General features: G+C 43.9%; 1 protein-coding gene across 2 annotated transcripts in view; it reads left to right on the forward strand.

Moving 5' to 3' along the window:
• The window catches only part of LOC147463770 (187-kDa microtubule-associated protein AIR9-like), a 203,495-nt gene that overhangs the window by 151,142 nt on the left and 38,015 nt on the right, over positions 1-14,338 (forward strand). For both annotated transcript variants that reach the window (XM_086490765.1, XM_086490756.1), the window contains exons 26-29: positions 2,743-2,920; positions 3,067-3,188; positions 3,409-3,616; positions 3,688-3,761. In XM_086490765.1, the coding sequence (XP_086346891.1) occupies positions 2,743-2,920; positions 3,067-3,188; positions 3,409-3,616; positions 3,688-3,761 (582 nt within the window). The remainder of the gene's footprint in view (positions 1-2,742; positions 2,921-3,066; positions 3,189-3,408; positions 3,617-3,687; positions 3,762-14,338) is intronic.

Raw genomic sequence — 14,338 nt, forward strand, 5'->3', positions numbered from 1 at the left:
TAGGCCAGGATGGGTGGAGGCGTATGGAGAAGCCCCTGGTATCTATGATCTCTCGGCTGATTAGAGCCAAGGTTTCTGTACCGCATGATATCATTCGAGCGGAATTAGCTGCCCCCCCTATGGAGATTGAGGCGCTCACAAGATCAGTCTCCTTTGTACACAGTCTATGGGATACTACCAGAGACAGATAAGAGAGAGAGAGAGAGAGAGAGAGAGAGAGAGAGTGAACACGGCAGGGCAGAATTCCGAGCCAAAATGCGCTGGCCCCAAAGATTGGCGCCCCTTTCGGTATTTTCTTTATTATTGCTTCATAGAGGTACAACTCATGAGTGTCAAGCTCTCTCGGGACTCTGCGTCTAGATACTCAATGAGAGTGGCCCTCTAGGCACTTATAAGCAGTACAAGGGATGTCCAAAAGCAAAGCCTCAAAAGCATCAATTCTAAAAGCTTCTGATCTCAAAAGCTCACACAAAGAGCTGCAGAAACCAGCTAGTGCAATTTAGGGCAATCCGTACAGCCTGCCATGTCAGCACGTCAGCGTGAAATGCCGACATCTGATTTAGCCCTTGCGTTGTGTCTTTTTAGGTTTTTAGGCCCCTCGGCCATTGCTCCATAAGTCGGTAGGGTTAGGTTTTTATTAAAAACCCTAACCCCTTCTGTTTAGCTTCTTCGCCACACTATCTGGGTTTAGATCTTTCTGTATAACCCTGATCTTCTTGTCCTCTCGACTAGTTCCTTCCAGTTGGGCATGCCCCGTCACCAACTTGTGACATAGATGCTGATGGGATTGCACTGTGCAGTAGATAGTTGGATCTGCGAGGCTAGGGACTGAAAATTGAAAACGCTAGGGCTGATCTGGCTTGGATCTGTAACTGACGAGGTTATGGGCTGAAAACTGAAATTGCTGGCTGAATTGTGCAGGGCTCCTCTGGACCAAAAACACTTGGACTGAGGCTAATCTGTTGTGGAACTGCTGTCACTAGGGGTGATGAGGGCTGATGACTGAAAGCGCTGTGGCTGATCTGAGACCGTGGGGTACTTGATTGCAAACACTGGTGAAGAGGGAAGAAACGCAAGAGGGCTGTTCTGCTAGCAAAAACGCTGGAGGTGCCGAGGTGGCGGGGGCATGGCTGCCCATGCACAAGGTACTTGGTACTAAATTTGATGATCCTTGGTTGAGCCTTGGGTTCTCTTATATAGGCTTTACAGGTTGGGTCGAGTAGTGCCAGCAAGAAACCCCATGTCTTTTATCATGAGAACACTTCCTAGGCTGTCTTGAACCCTAGAAGTAAGAGTTAACTTGTCCACATCCACAAAGGATAAGATGTGCACGTGACAAAAACGGTGAAAGTGGTGCTGATCTGTAGACTCCATGATCTTTCGTAGGGTGGACTGTTGTGTGAAAAGAGCCTCATATCTATCTCCGATACTTTCATATGCTCTTCATCTGTAGAGAAAAAGATCCTCCTCCTCAATCACCATTCCATGCAAAACTGGCAGAACCTCTCAATTCGAGAGACACGAGCAGCTCTTCCTGCCTCTTATCTCTAGCCAGTGTGATGATACGTGGAGCTCACATTTGCCACTTGTGACCTATATAGCATGTATTTGTCCATGTAGCATGATCTCCTGATGAACCCCTTATCTAGCATAGTCAAGAGTGGTCTTTGTAGTACAGCATCTTCGAGGGAAGAAGCTGATGTAGAGCTTCCATAGATCCTGTCTGAGTATTGTGTTTCTCTCATTGTGTGAGAGCTGGGTAAAGGGTGAGTCCAGGTCATACTAAAAGGGTGGTAATCTACCCATGTCTAGTACCAAATGGAACGTGGAACTGTATCAAATGCTTTGCAGAAGTCCACAAAGCAGTAGTGTAGTATCTTCTTCCGTGCTTTTGCCCCATCAATGAGGCAATGCAGAACAAAGATGTGATCTATAGTAGAGAAGGCTCGTCTGAAACCTGCTTGGCCAGGGGCTCTAAGTCCCTCCCTCTCTGCATATGAGCTGAGCTTTGCCTCAAGTACTGCTCCGCAGAGTTTGGCCATGGTGTGGCCAGTCATGATGGTCCTGTAATTCCCTAGGTCTTGGGTGTCACCATACCATCATGACTGGCCATGGTGTGGCCAATCATGATGGTCCTGTAATTCCCTAGGTCTTGGGTGTCACCAGACTTGTGGATAGACACAATAGTGTCTAGTCCACTCCTCTAGAGAGAGAGAGATGGGGGCAAGAAAGGGGGTGGGGATGGATTTGGGACGATCGAGCAGTAGCTGGCGTGAGGCAAAAACCAAAGCGAAACAGGAAAGGTAAAAACAGAATGTCGGTATGTACATTCTTTTTTTTTTGGAAAACAAAAGAATTACCAATGAACAACTGAGCAACACTTCGTTGTTGTGTATCTATGTAGAGCTTCTACATTCTTCAATGCTTCACGGGAATCTGAGAGAGCGCAGGCATGCTCTCTCTCTTCGCCTAAGAGACTAGAATGAGGGGGGAGAGCCTCTTTATATAGGGGTAGGCTCTCCATGGTTGACAACACCATCACTTGCAACCTGATTTTATTCTATTTTCCCTGAGTATTGGCCCCTTTCATGTTGGCCTTTACCCTTGGGAATTCCCACTGACCACTTGGCCTCGAATACTTTTAAAATTCCTCGCCAGCACATGTCTGTACAGCTTGCACTATATTAGACCAAAAAGTTTCAATTTAACGATTTTCTTTTTTTGTTGTCTTGTTTTGTGCAGCTGACCCCGTTGGTTTAAGCATAAGCATTTCGGACTGTTGTGAAGGAGTAGAAATTTTTCCCAGAAAATCGTACTATGGGGGCACAGAAGGACCTAGTGAAATCAAATGGTTTAGGGTGCAACATTCGTTTAGTGGATCAACTCTACCAGATGATGCGGTTCTTGTTGCAAACAGCCTGTACGTAGTTCTTTCTCATATATATGCTGTTTTTAGTAGGTTTGTGCAAAAGCTGCTTGGCTAGTGAACTTAGATGTTTCATTTTAGGGACTCTTGACTGCATGACCGCTTACAGCACTGCATAAATATTGGTTGTGGTGCTGCAGCACGTACACCCCCACTCCAAAGGATGTTGGAATGCACATAGCTTTGAGCTGGACACCTGTCAGGTCTGATGGAAAAGTTGGGAAGCCTCTTATTACCTGCAGCAGTGGCTCAGTGGCACCAGGTAAATAACTGTTATGCAGCTTGGCAAAATCGCCAAAGCTGCTGGGTTCATTATTATATTCTTTGCCTTTAGTGCTTGAGTCAGGGATTCTGGATTGGTATCATCAATTTAAGCTTTGCACGTGTGTTGCATCTAATGTTAAATTTATGCGAATCTTTTAATTTCACCAATAAAGTGTATCATGATACATTTTGACCAATGTATGTGTATTGGACATTAGCTTTGCCCAGTGTTAGGAATGTGACAATCAAGCTAATTGGGACACAAAAGCTTCTTGGACAAGGAGATTATCTTGGTGGTTCTGAGGGGAATAGCAAACTGAGCTGGTTTAGAGATTCTGAGGATGGAACACTAAGTCTAATTGAAGGAGCTGAATCAGAGACCTATATAATTGCGGAAGAGGACTATACACAGACATTAATTTTTGGGTAAGACAGCAGGTTTTTCTCTTTAGTGAGTACTTTTTATCACGAAGATCCTATATGGGAGGATTTTACAGGTATACTCCTGTACGTGAGGATGGGGCAGTTGGAGAAAGAGTCCTTTCAGAGAGGTCACCAGTTATTCTTCCAGGTCTGTTTTCTGTTTTTATTCAGTAATTAAAAGTGGCTTAAATAGTATGGCTGTTATGTATTCATATCAATATCCCAGGGGCCAGATTTAGACAACCTATGCAAAGCAATGGGGGAAGTATGAATCATGTGATGCCTACTTTGTTTGAGCTGTTAGGGACGGGAAATTTGGTGCAGTTCAAACGTTTTATACAATTTTAATAGTTATTTTTGCTTGTAAATGTTGTTCTATGTTAGACAAATGCAACTTCTCTGAGTGAGGAAAGACCCAGTGAGGCTTGATGACACAGTACAGGTGTGTACAGTGGGAACTGTCGCATCATCATTTTGTGACGGGCAGGGAAGGTATGCTGGAAGTGGTAGCTGGAGGCGGAGATGAAGAGGGAGGCAATTGTGGAGGTGGAGTTTACCTACTCGAGGATCAGCTAGAGATGGCTTAGAATTGAGGCTAGGGCTCCCCAAACCCTAATGACTGATTAAAAAAGAGCCGTGTCTAGGGAGGACCGTTTTCCTGAAACTATTTTTCCATCAATTGAGATTCTTGTCCATTTGCTTGGAAAACTAACATGACGTTCAATCTATGGACCTGATACTATATGTTTATATGTTGCACTTGCTGTGAGACTAAGCATGCAAGCTTGGTTTTGAGGTCCTTTGAATTGGCAATCTCTCAAGCAGCTGATATTGAGGTCCTTTGATATTGACACCTATTTTGAAATACTACCCAAAGGGAAAAACCCATCTTTAGTATAGGGTGGAAGCATGGTTCGGTGGCACAAAAAGTAGTGTATGTCACACTTCTTGTGAGGCACCCCTAGATGGTGTTTTGTGAACAATTTTTGAAAGCCAAAAGATAAATATTGAATATTTTAAAGGTGATGAAAAAAGTGCCAACAAATTTAACGGTTCTTGATTTAGTCTAAAGGCAAGACTCTCTCCCTACCCTTCCACCAGACTCTCTCTCTCTCTCTCTCTCTCTCTCTCTCTCTCTCTCTCTCTCTCTCTATTTGCGTTAATTACAACAGAAAGTTGCATAGAGACATGCTACAATTGTCAAGGTGTGGAGACTATGGAGCGGCAGAATGAATGTTGTATATTCTCAAGATTAGTGATCTTTATTTGCTCAAGGTTCCTTTTTGTTCTTAAGGAAGGACGTCTTGTAGAGTGCTGTGATCACGAACAAAGGGAGTGGATATTGTGCGTGCAAGTGAATGAGACTGAGAGAACGAGAGAGAAGAGATACGACACCCGAGAGGTTGTAAAACCCTCCTCCGAAGGCCTCACTCTCGTCGGCGAGAGTGGTCTACTTTGATTGCACAAAGGTGTACAATGCGTATGCAATGGGACTATGCCGATGACGACGACGGTGATGACGACGACGACTTGATGGCTGAAATCTGAGATCTTCTAATTGCTGAATTTCGGGACTGTTTCAGTGGCTGAAATTGACTGTTTTTTGCTGGTTTCATGGCTGAAAATGACTGGTCTATTCGGGGGTCATGCCGAGGGTAAAAACGCTGATGTTGCTGGCTGGAAAAGCTGCAAATCTGCAAGATAGGGCAGCGTTTTCAATGGGCTGCAATCCTGCTGTAAAAACGCTACAAATGCTGAGGTTCGCTGTGGATGCCTAGCGTTAGTGAAGGCTGAAAACGCTGATGGGGATCAGGTAAAAACGCCAGGTTCAGGTGCTTTCTGGCGATGGTTGTTGGATAAGGAACCGCCAGGTAACTGGGGGGGAATGGCGATGGCTCGTTGTGAAGGAACGCCAATGGTGGGAACTGGCCCGGCGAGGATGGAATCCCAAAACGCTGTGGATGCTGGGGGGTACTGTTGAGAAGTTGCGTGTTGAGCGGGAAGCTCCTGCAGCCTCTTCTGCCATTTAGTGCTAACTTGGGTTTGCTTATATATTTACTTAGCAAAATTGCCCTACCTACTTTTGTTGGAAAGTCACTTAAAAATAATAAGTGAAAATACCAACAAATAGGAAAATAGGCTAAATACACTGGAAAATTCCCCTAACTGAATCTGATGGATTCTGAAGGGAATACTGATGATCATGCTGTGTGCAACCGGAGGATATGCATCTATGCTAAGTGACTGGGCATGTACGGTCTACGAATAGACTCACAAAAGTGCCAGATCACTGCTAATCTAAAGTGACTGGACTGACTGAACCCTGCTGTGGTGTAGCTTGTCCACGGACACATAGGGTTGGGATGTGTCACGTGACATCCCCTTCTTTTCAAAGTGACGTACTGGTACCGAACTGTATGGCGTCGAGGGAGATCGCCAACAGCATCCGGAATCCTGGAAGGGACTCATCGTCGGCCCACTCTGATGTGTGGGTCGTGCGGTACTTGAACTTCATAAAGGTCTGCAACGCTTGCTTCTTTGGGCCGCGCCGAAAGCGACTCACAGTCTTTTGTGGCTCCTTCCTTGCTTCAACTTTGTCTAGAGTCCTGCTTCTTTCGTCTTCAAGAATCTCCATGGTTGAAAAACTCCTGAAACCATCTCGAACACAAAACCATGAACATACCCATTCCATGTAAAGTGAAGGAAAAAAATCTTTTCTTCTCTAAAGACTGTGCATGCAATGTAGATGAACAAATAGACGGAGTGACTACCCGTTCATCAACCACATGCAAACAATGAGATCAAATCTTTTTTGTATGATCGAAATCAATCAACTGTGGCAAATCACAATAGAAATGCCCATGCTTGGTGCTCATACTATCATGTGATCTTTTGGAAACTGTGTCACGCCAAGGAAGAGACATGGAATGTGACTTCCTGACATACAAACTTTTCAGCTTTTCATGAACAATCCGCATACATTCGTGCTCATCCATGAGAGAAATGTGCTCAACATACAATATTTCATGTATAGGAAAAGGGATCACATAACGATGTTGATTAAAATACAGGAAACCTTCACGAATAAAACACTCGAACAATGCGTGCGTATCAATCATGCGAACACATAATACTTCATGTGAGGGTGCTTTTGACCAAGGCTCGAGAGCCAAGATTGGTTCTTCCTGAAGGGGTTCTTGGGACCTAGGCTCGAGAGCCAAGATCGATCCTTCGCGATTGATCGAATGTGCACCGAGGTTAGCTTCGGTAGAAAAAGCATCAACTAACTCATCATTCTTGTGAACAATCACATCATCTTCATGCAAATCATCATGCTTGTCATTGTCATCCAAATCATCATCAAATCATTATCCTTCCAATCATCATGCTTCTCATAATCATGCAAATCCTGTGTGTCATGCTGTGGAGAAAAAGAGATTGAGAGAATCTCCTTATTCCGAATCCTTTCAACCTTGTCCTGCATATTAGCAATGAGACACGGAGAAGGAGCAATGTCCTCTCCATGAATGACAATAGGAGAATCACAGTCGGCATTGAGAGTTATAGTGTTAGCCGTAAATTTCATGAGAGCGTCATTATCACGAAACCATCGAATGCCTAAAATCATATCACATCCTGAGAGAGGAGAAACAACAAATCTTCGAGTGAAGGCAGTCTGTTGAATTGCAAACAACACATCAAGGCATTCCTCGATGATGAGAGCGTCCATACCAGGACGAAAGCCAGAGACCTCGATAGGAGATCTCGGACTAACTTCGAGGCGGGCTCTCTCAACAAGAGAGGAACTGATCACATCATGCATACTACCTGGGTCAAACAATATGACCAAACGGTGCCCCGACGTTCGACCATAACATTTAATGAGAGAATCATCAATGGGAGGGTCCTGAGAAACTTTGGGTACAATCGTGTTATCATTCATTGCATTGACAGATGTAGTGGGTGCTGTGGGTTCTTTAGATTCATTCGATTCAAGCTTAGGACATGTTCTTTTTATGTGACCCTTAATGTGACAATGAAAACAACGACCTTCTTTAGAATAAGTGCTTTGTTCTTCCGAAGTGATGTATCCTCCTACAATTCCTTGTGCTACTTTTTCATATAGAGTAAGCTTAGGTTTAGCAGGTGTGTTAGCCTTACCCTTAGATTCATTAGAAGAATTCTTTGATGAGAGACTGTTGGAAGATTGGTTAGAAGAGTTGTCATTCTTACCATTCTTACCGTTCTGCGGGTTCTGAGAAGTCTGCGAGGTACTTGTGGAAGTCTTGTTCTCATTAGGCTTTTCCTTGTTGTGCTTCATCTCCTGTGCGAGAGCAATCGCTACCGCCTTGTTGAGATCGATTGGATCGAATACCTCGACATCGTACTTGATATACTCGTCCAATCCAAAGAGAAAAGCCTCTTTGCGCTCATCATCCGTTATGCGTAGTTGGGTACCTAGCTGCAAAACACGATTAGAAAAACACATAACCAGCATACCATTTTTCTTGAGAGCGCGCCAATCGTCCTTCAATCGTGCAAGGCACTGAGGTGGTATAAACCGTGCCTTGAGCTTGTCTTGGAAATCAGCCCAACTAAAAGAGAGGGGCGTGAAATCGTCGGCTGCCTCTAGGTGCGCGGCTAGCTGTGGCTCTTGCTATGTGTGGTACCAATTAATGACATCACCGGCAAGGTACATAGCTGCCGTCAAAACTTTGCTATTTCCTGTCTTCTTAGTTGTCGCAAAATAAGCATTAAATTGATGCAACCAAGAATGAATAACTGTAGCATCCATCTTACCGTCATACTTACTGAAAGTGAACTTTTCTGTAACTGGATGGTTGGAATCCGCGTCGTGGCTTGCGCCACTTGACGAACTTCCACGATCTTTGGGTGGTTCGGTCTTCGAGGCTAGGATTTTGGCAATAAATTCTTGATTGGGAAGCTCCCTTTGAGCTTCACGCTCCGCGTCCTTTTCTGCTTTTCGTTCCTTTCGTTCATCGCACTCGCGTTCGAGAGCAAGTCGATTTTCTTCTTGTTGTGCGGTAAGTATTGCTTTTCTTTCATCGCACTCACGTTCATGAGCTGCTTGGTCTTCGGCCATTCTTGCAATTCTGTGGTCGCGCTCACGGTCCTTAGCAACGCGCTCACGGTCCTGAGCAAGGCGATTTGCTTCTTGTCTATCCATCATAGACATCATCTGCTTGACCATTTCCTCCATAGGGTTTGGTGGACTTGGTGGCGTAGATGGCGAAGGGGGAGGGTTAAAGAAATCATCTCTGGGTGGGGACGAGTCTCCGTCGCCTCTCTCATGCTCATCACCTGTATGCGAAGTATCCATTCTGCTTTGGGTGACCACCATGCACTATGATCTTGGGGTCTTAAGCTCGCGAGGAACTTGGGTTCTTGAATGTCTTGAGGTTTTTGAGGTCCTTGATTCGTGAGAATCTTGGGTTCTTGAGGTTCTTAAGTTTTGAGGGTCTTGGGTTCTTGGGGTTCTTAAGGTTTTCTTTCGCTTGCAAATCGCGTTGAGAAGGATCTTCTCTTCATCCGAGTTCTACTCTTTTTTGCTGGCTCACCCCTTGGCGGCCTTGCGCTCACACCAAGTTTCCTTTTCTCACCTCACGTCGATTGGCTGGCCGCTAAGTGCACAGTCCGCTCTCAATGAGTGGAAAGAGACACAAGGGGAGGCTGGACAAGCCCTTCTTTCTTGGGATTCCTGTCACTCTTCAACAAAACACGATTAGAAATTGCCACGCCTAAGTAAACTTGGGTTCGTGCGATCGCAACAAGCAAAAAAAAATTCTTGTGGTTCTTTTCTTGAGTAATGCAGAACACTTCCAAAGCTCTGATACCAATGTAAGGTGCAGCGGAATGAATAATGTATTTTCTCAAGATTAGTGATCTTTATTTGCTCAAGGTTCCTTTTTGTTCTTAGGGAAGGACGTCTTGTAGAGTGCTGTGATCACGAACAAAGGGAGTGGATATTGTGCGTGCAAGTGAATGAGACTGAGAGAAGGAGAGAGAAGAGATACGACACCCGAGAGGTTGTAAAACCCTCCTCCGAAGGCCCCACTCTCGTCGGCAAGAGTGGTCTACTTTGATTGCACAAAGGTGTACAATGCGTATGCAATGGACTGATGCAATGGGACTATGCCGATGATGACGACAATGATGACGACGACGACTTGATGGCTGAAATCTGAGATCTTATAATCGTTGAATTTCGGGACTGTTTCGGTGGCTGAAATTGATTGTTTTTTGCTGGTTTCAGGGCTGAAAATGACTGGTCTATTCGGGGGTCATGCCGAGGGTAAAAACGCTGATGTTGCTGGCTGGAAAAGCTGCAAATCTGCAAGATAGGGCAGCGTTTTCAATGGGCTGCAATCCTGCTGTAAAAACGCTACAAATGCTGAGGTTCGCTGTGGATGCCTAGCGTTAGTGAAGGCTGAAAACGCTGATGGGGATCAGGTAAAAACGCCAGGTTCAGGTGCTTTCTGGCGATGGTTGTTGGATAAGGAAACGCCAGGTAACTGGGGGGGAATGGTGATGGCTTGCTGTGAAGGAAACGCCAATGGTGGGAACTGGCCCGGCGAGGATGGAATCCAAAAACGCTGTGGATGCTGGGGGGTACTGTTGAGAAGTTTCCTGTTGAGCGGGAAGCTCTTGCTGCCTCTTCTGCCATTTAGTGCTAACTTGGGTTTGCTTATATATTAACTTAGCAAAATTGCCCTACCTACTTTTGTTGGAAAGTCACTTAAAAATAATAAGTGAAGATACCAATAAATAGGAAAATAGGCTAAATGCACTTGAAAATTCCCCTAGCTGAATCTGATGGATTCTGAAGGGAATACTGATGATCATGCTGTGTGCAACCGGAGGATATGCATCTATGCTAAGTGACTGGGCATGCACGGTCTACGAATAGACTCACAAAAGTGCCAGATCACTGCTAATCTAAAGTGACTGGACTGACTGAACCTTGCTGTGGTGTAGCTTGTCCACGGACACATAGGGTTGGGATGTGTCACGTGACACTAGGTTCAAGGATCAAGGTACTTTTGCTTTGGGATAAAAGATAGCATGAGAACAACAATTACTCTTACCCTATCCTTCTTCAAACATTGTTCTATCTAAGGGTATAGCTTGAAGGTAGATTTAAACTTAAAGATCTCCTACACAAACTATTGATAGGTATAAAACTATCATGTTAAAGGGCTTGGTGCTTTAAAACCATAGGTACTATTTACATGTGCTTTCTGTGAGGTAGCAGCTAGCATGATAACGAACAGGTTTTAGTAGCCCTAAACGTACCTTAGAGATAAGTACTCAAGAACCTTATGGCACCAGTTCTGAAACTATAGCTACTTTGGAGATAGATAACATCCTTAAGAGTATATAACAAAGGTAGTAATGGAAGCACCATGAAAGTGAAGAGATTCTCTAGGTACTTGGAGAAAGAAAAAGTCTTAGAATACCTCGCAAAGGTAGTCCTGGAAGTACCATGCGAGTTTAATGGGTTCTCTAGGTACTTTGGAGGCAGAAAAAAGTCACAGAGTTCCTTTCAAAGGTAGTCATGGAAGTACCATCACAGTACAAAGTCTCTTTAGGTACTCTGGAGATGGAAGAAGGTCATATAATCCCTTTTAAAGGTAGTCATGGAGTACCAAGATCTTTGAATCAACCTTTAATCAACCAAGATAGTCTTAGAATATCTCGCACATGTAGTCCTGGAAGTACCATGAGAGTTTAAATGGGTTCATTAGGTACTGTGGCGATAGAAAAAAGTCATAGAGTACCTCTCAAAGGTAGTCATGGACTACCTTTGCGAGGTATTCTAACGCTTTTTTTACCTAAAGACTTTAAATGGTTTCTCTAATAAAAGTTCATAGAGTTCCCTTCAATGGTAGTCATGGAATTGCCATGAGAGTAGAGGGGCTCTCTAAGGACTCTAGAGATAGAAATGCCCATATAGAGTACCTCTCAAAGGTAGTCATGGAGTATCAAGATCTTTGAATTATCTGTTCTTTACAAATACCAATTGCACGTGTACACACTTCTCCTATAGTTTTAAACCGGTTACATCTCTAGCACTTGACCTCCTTTAATTTTATGTCTAGCTCTATGGACTTCCACTATAAGCCTCTTATGGGTTTTACTTTTTCTAGCACAAAGGGGAGCTTTATAGGAGGTTCCAAATGCAATATTGGCAGATCAAGATCTCACTTAGATGATTTGAGGGATTAAAACCTTGGTTTGTTCGTAAGTTGAATGACCGTTACACGTGCTTCTATATTGCTCATATTCAGATGATATATCTCAAGGAAGCATTCAACCATGTGAGACAAAATGAAACAGGATTGCATGGAGATAGGTGTGGCTGCATGTGTGCTATATGCTTGCCAGAAGGGCCCCCGAGTAAGTGTGAAGTTGCCACGGGCACATACGTTAGTGTAAACACATTGATTAAAATGGTGTTAGGTGCAAAACCAAGTGAGTCCACATTTCATAAGATGCCTTGCTTAAAGGGAGAATGTCCTCAATGTGGGTCGAAGAGGTTAATGCTCTGTCCAAAAGAAACACTTGAAAATGCAGTCTAAATTTCTGTTAAGGTGTTTGAAGACGTTGCTTCAACCCATTTGAAAGCAAGAAGCGCAAGGATCTTTTGGTGAAGCAAATGGGATGGAAGGATTTCACATCTTTCTTTCAAAATCATTTGATGTTCCACCAATGCCAATGAAGGCGGAGCTGACTCCTACCTTTTGAGGTGCTCAAAGGAGAAATGTAAAACAACAAGAGCCTTGAGGAATTCTTGTTGAAACATAATTTCTGCAAATTCCTCTTTTTGTTGAGGGGTATTACTATGAGCTAGTGGAAGTGTCAAGCATGTCTATTACATACGTGCTAGTCAACCAAAAGTACTTGTGGCATTACACTTGGTTAGATCGATTAAGATACCCTTGGCACCCTTAGAGGAGAGCCACATAAGTTCAAACTAGCTACAAAGATAGATGAAAATGTGTACAACAACATTCCCATAGGGATGTAAGTTGCAGAGTGTCACTTGTAGAACTGTCAGTCTGCAAAGTACCATACAGGTAGTTCACAAGTGGTTTCTGTAGGAACCTATCTGAAATTTCAGAACCTCTTGCAGGTCAGCCCAAACAAGCACTTTCTGTCTGCCCGCCCAAAGTACTTTTACAGGTAGTTTTCAAATGGGTTTAGCCAAGGAACTTTTGTAGCTCAATATACATCTCTTTTGCATTATACTTAACTAGTACCCGAGTTGCGTGTCTCGTCCAAAGACACCATTTTTCACACTTGGACTGCATGACTACTTTAAATACAAAAATATTATTTTAATACTGGAACACAAAATGTTCTTACCAGTTTTCAAACAAGATACTTCCCCTTGCTGAAACACAAAGACAATAAATCCTGCAAAAAGGAATATAATATAACTTTGCTGATTTGACAAGTCCTTGTTTACATGAGCTACATTGGCACTTTAAATATGGTCAAAAAATTGCTTTCCTCATGGGAAGTAGCATATACAAGGTTTTGTACTAGGCTAAGTTTGTTTATAGAAGGAATCGTGTCCTTTAAAAAAAGATAGTGGACATTGCCGTCGTTTGCAGTCGGTGGGCATGAATTGCAGCCCACATATATTTGCTGATATCATATAAGGTCTTCTCAAAACCTTTTGCGATTGCCGCAAAAACATACTTGTCATCCTTTGTAGGCTTTGAGTTTTGAAAGAGTGTTAGCCAAGCCTTGTCGATCCGTAGGATGTTGCCACTTATCTAGCCAGCCCTTTAGATCTATTGACAAGTATTGGTTGGAGTGGTGCTCAATATCGGGTACTATGATGTATGTACTAGGAGGATTATAATGACGTTTGTAAGAGTTGTTAATGCATCTCTTTCTTTGGCTCTATATGGCATAGGCAGCATATCCTGCTAGCTGTTGGTATCACTCTGAATGTATTAGTCTCAATCTCAAGCTAGTGTGAAGATGTCCGTATCTGACCAATGGTGCATTGTAACCCATGAGATAGATGTGTATCCATATAGCTGGGCGTTGAATCACAAACCCATCCCTTGTGAGGTAGAGAAGATGCTCTCTTTAGAAACCATCTTCGCGTCCAACTCTTGTGTTGGCTCTATCCATGTCCTCCTTGTGTCCAATTGGGTCAGGTCGTGGTGAACGAGTAGTAATCTCCACCTGTGTAAGTGACATCGATGGTGCATCAAGGGAATACTGGAAGGGAGGCAAGCTGTCCATACTGAAGCCATGTATTTGGAACGATGATGACATTTGTGCATACCAGCATGATGTGTCCCCCTATAAAGCTAGCTGTCTGGAGGATTCAAGGGCCAATCTTGCATATCTGTCTGTGATAGTATCCCCGAAGCTGTACATAAAGGAGACTGATGTGGTAAGCGCCTCTATCTCTATAGGGAGAGGTTGCTAACTCCGCTTGTGTGCACTGAGGCCTTGACTCTAATTAGCGGAGAGATCATAGATGCCAAGGGCCTCTCCATACCTCTCCACCCATCCTGACCCACAAAGGGTCCCCAAACTTGAACCTCGTAGTGCATAGCAGATGCTACCAAGGTATCAAAGAGCCTGAGCTTTGTTCGGGTTCCTGGAAGTGAACCTGTGAACACATCCTCTCCAATCCTCCCAAGGCCGCATACGCTCTGGTCAGTCTTGTCTCTGCTG

Source organism: Adiantum capillus-veneris, chromosome 2, assembly GCF_014529385.1.
Source record: "Adiantum capillus-veneris isolate H3 chromosome 2, ASM1452938v2, whole genome shotgun sequence".
NCBI classification, from domain to species: domain Eukaryota; kingdom Viridiplantae; phylum Streptophyta; class Polypodiopsida; order Polypodiales; family Pteridaceae; genus Adiantum; species Adiantum capillus-veneris.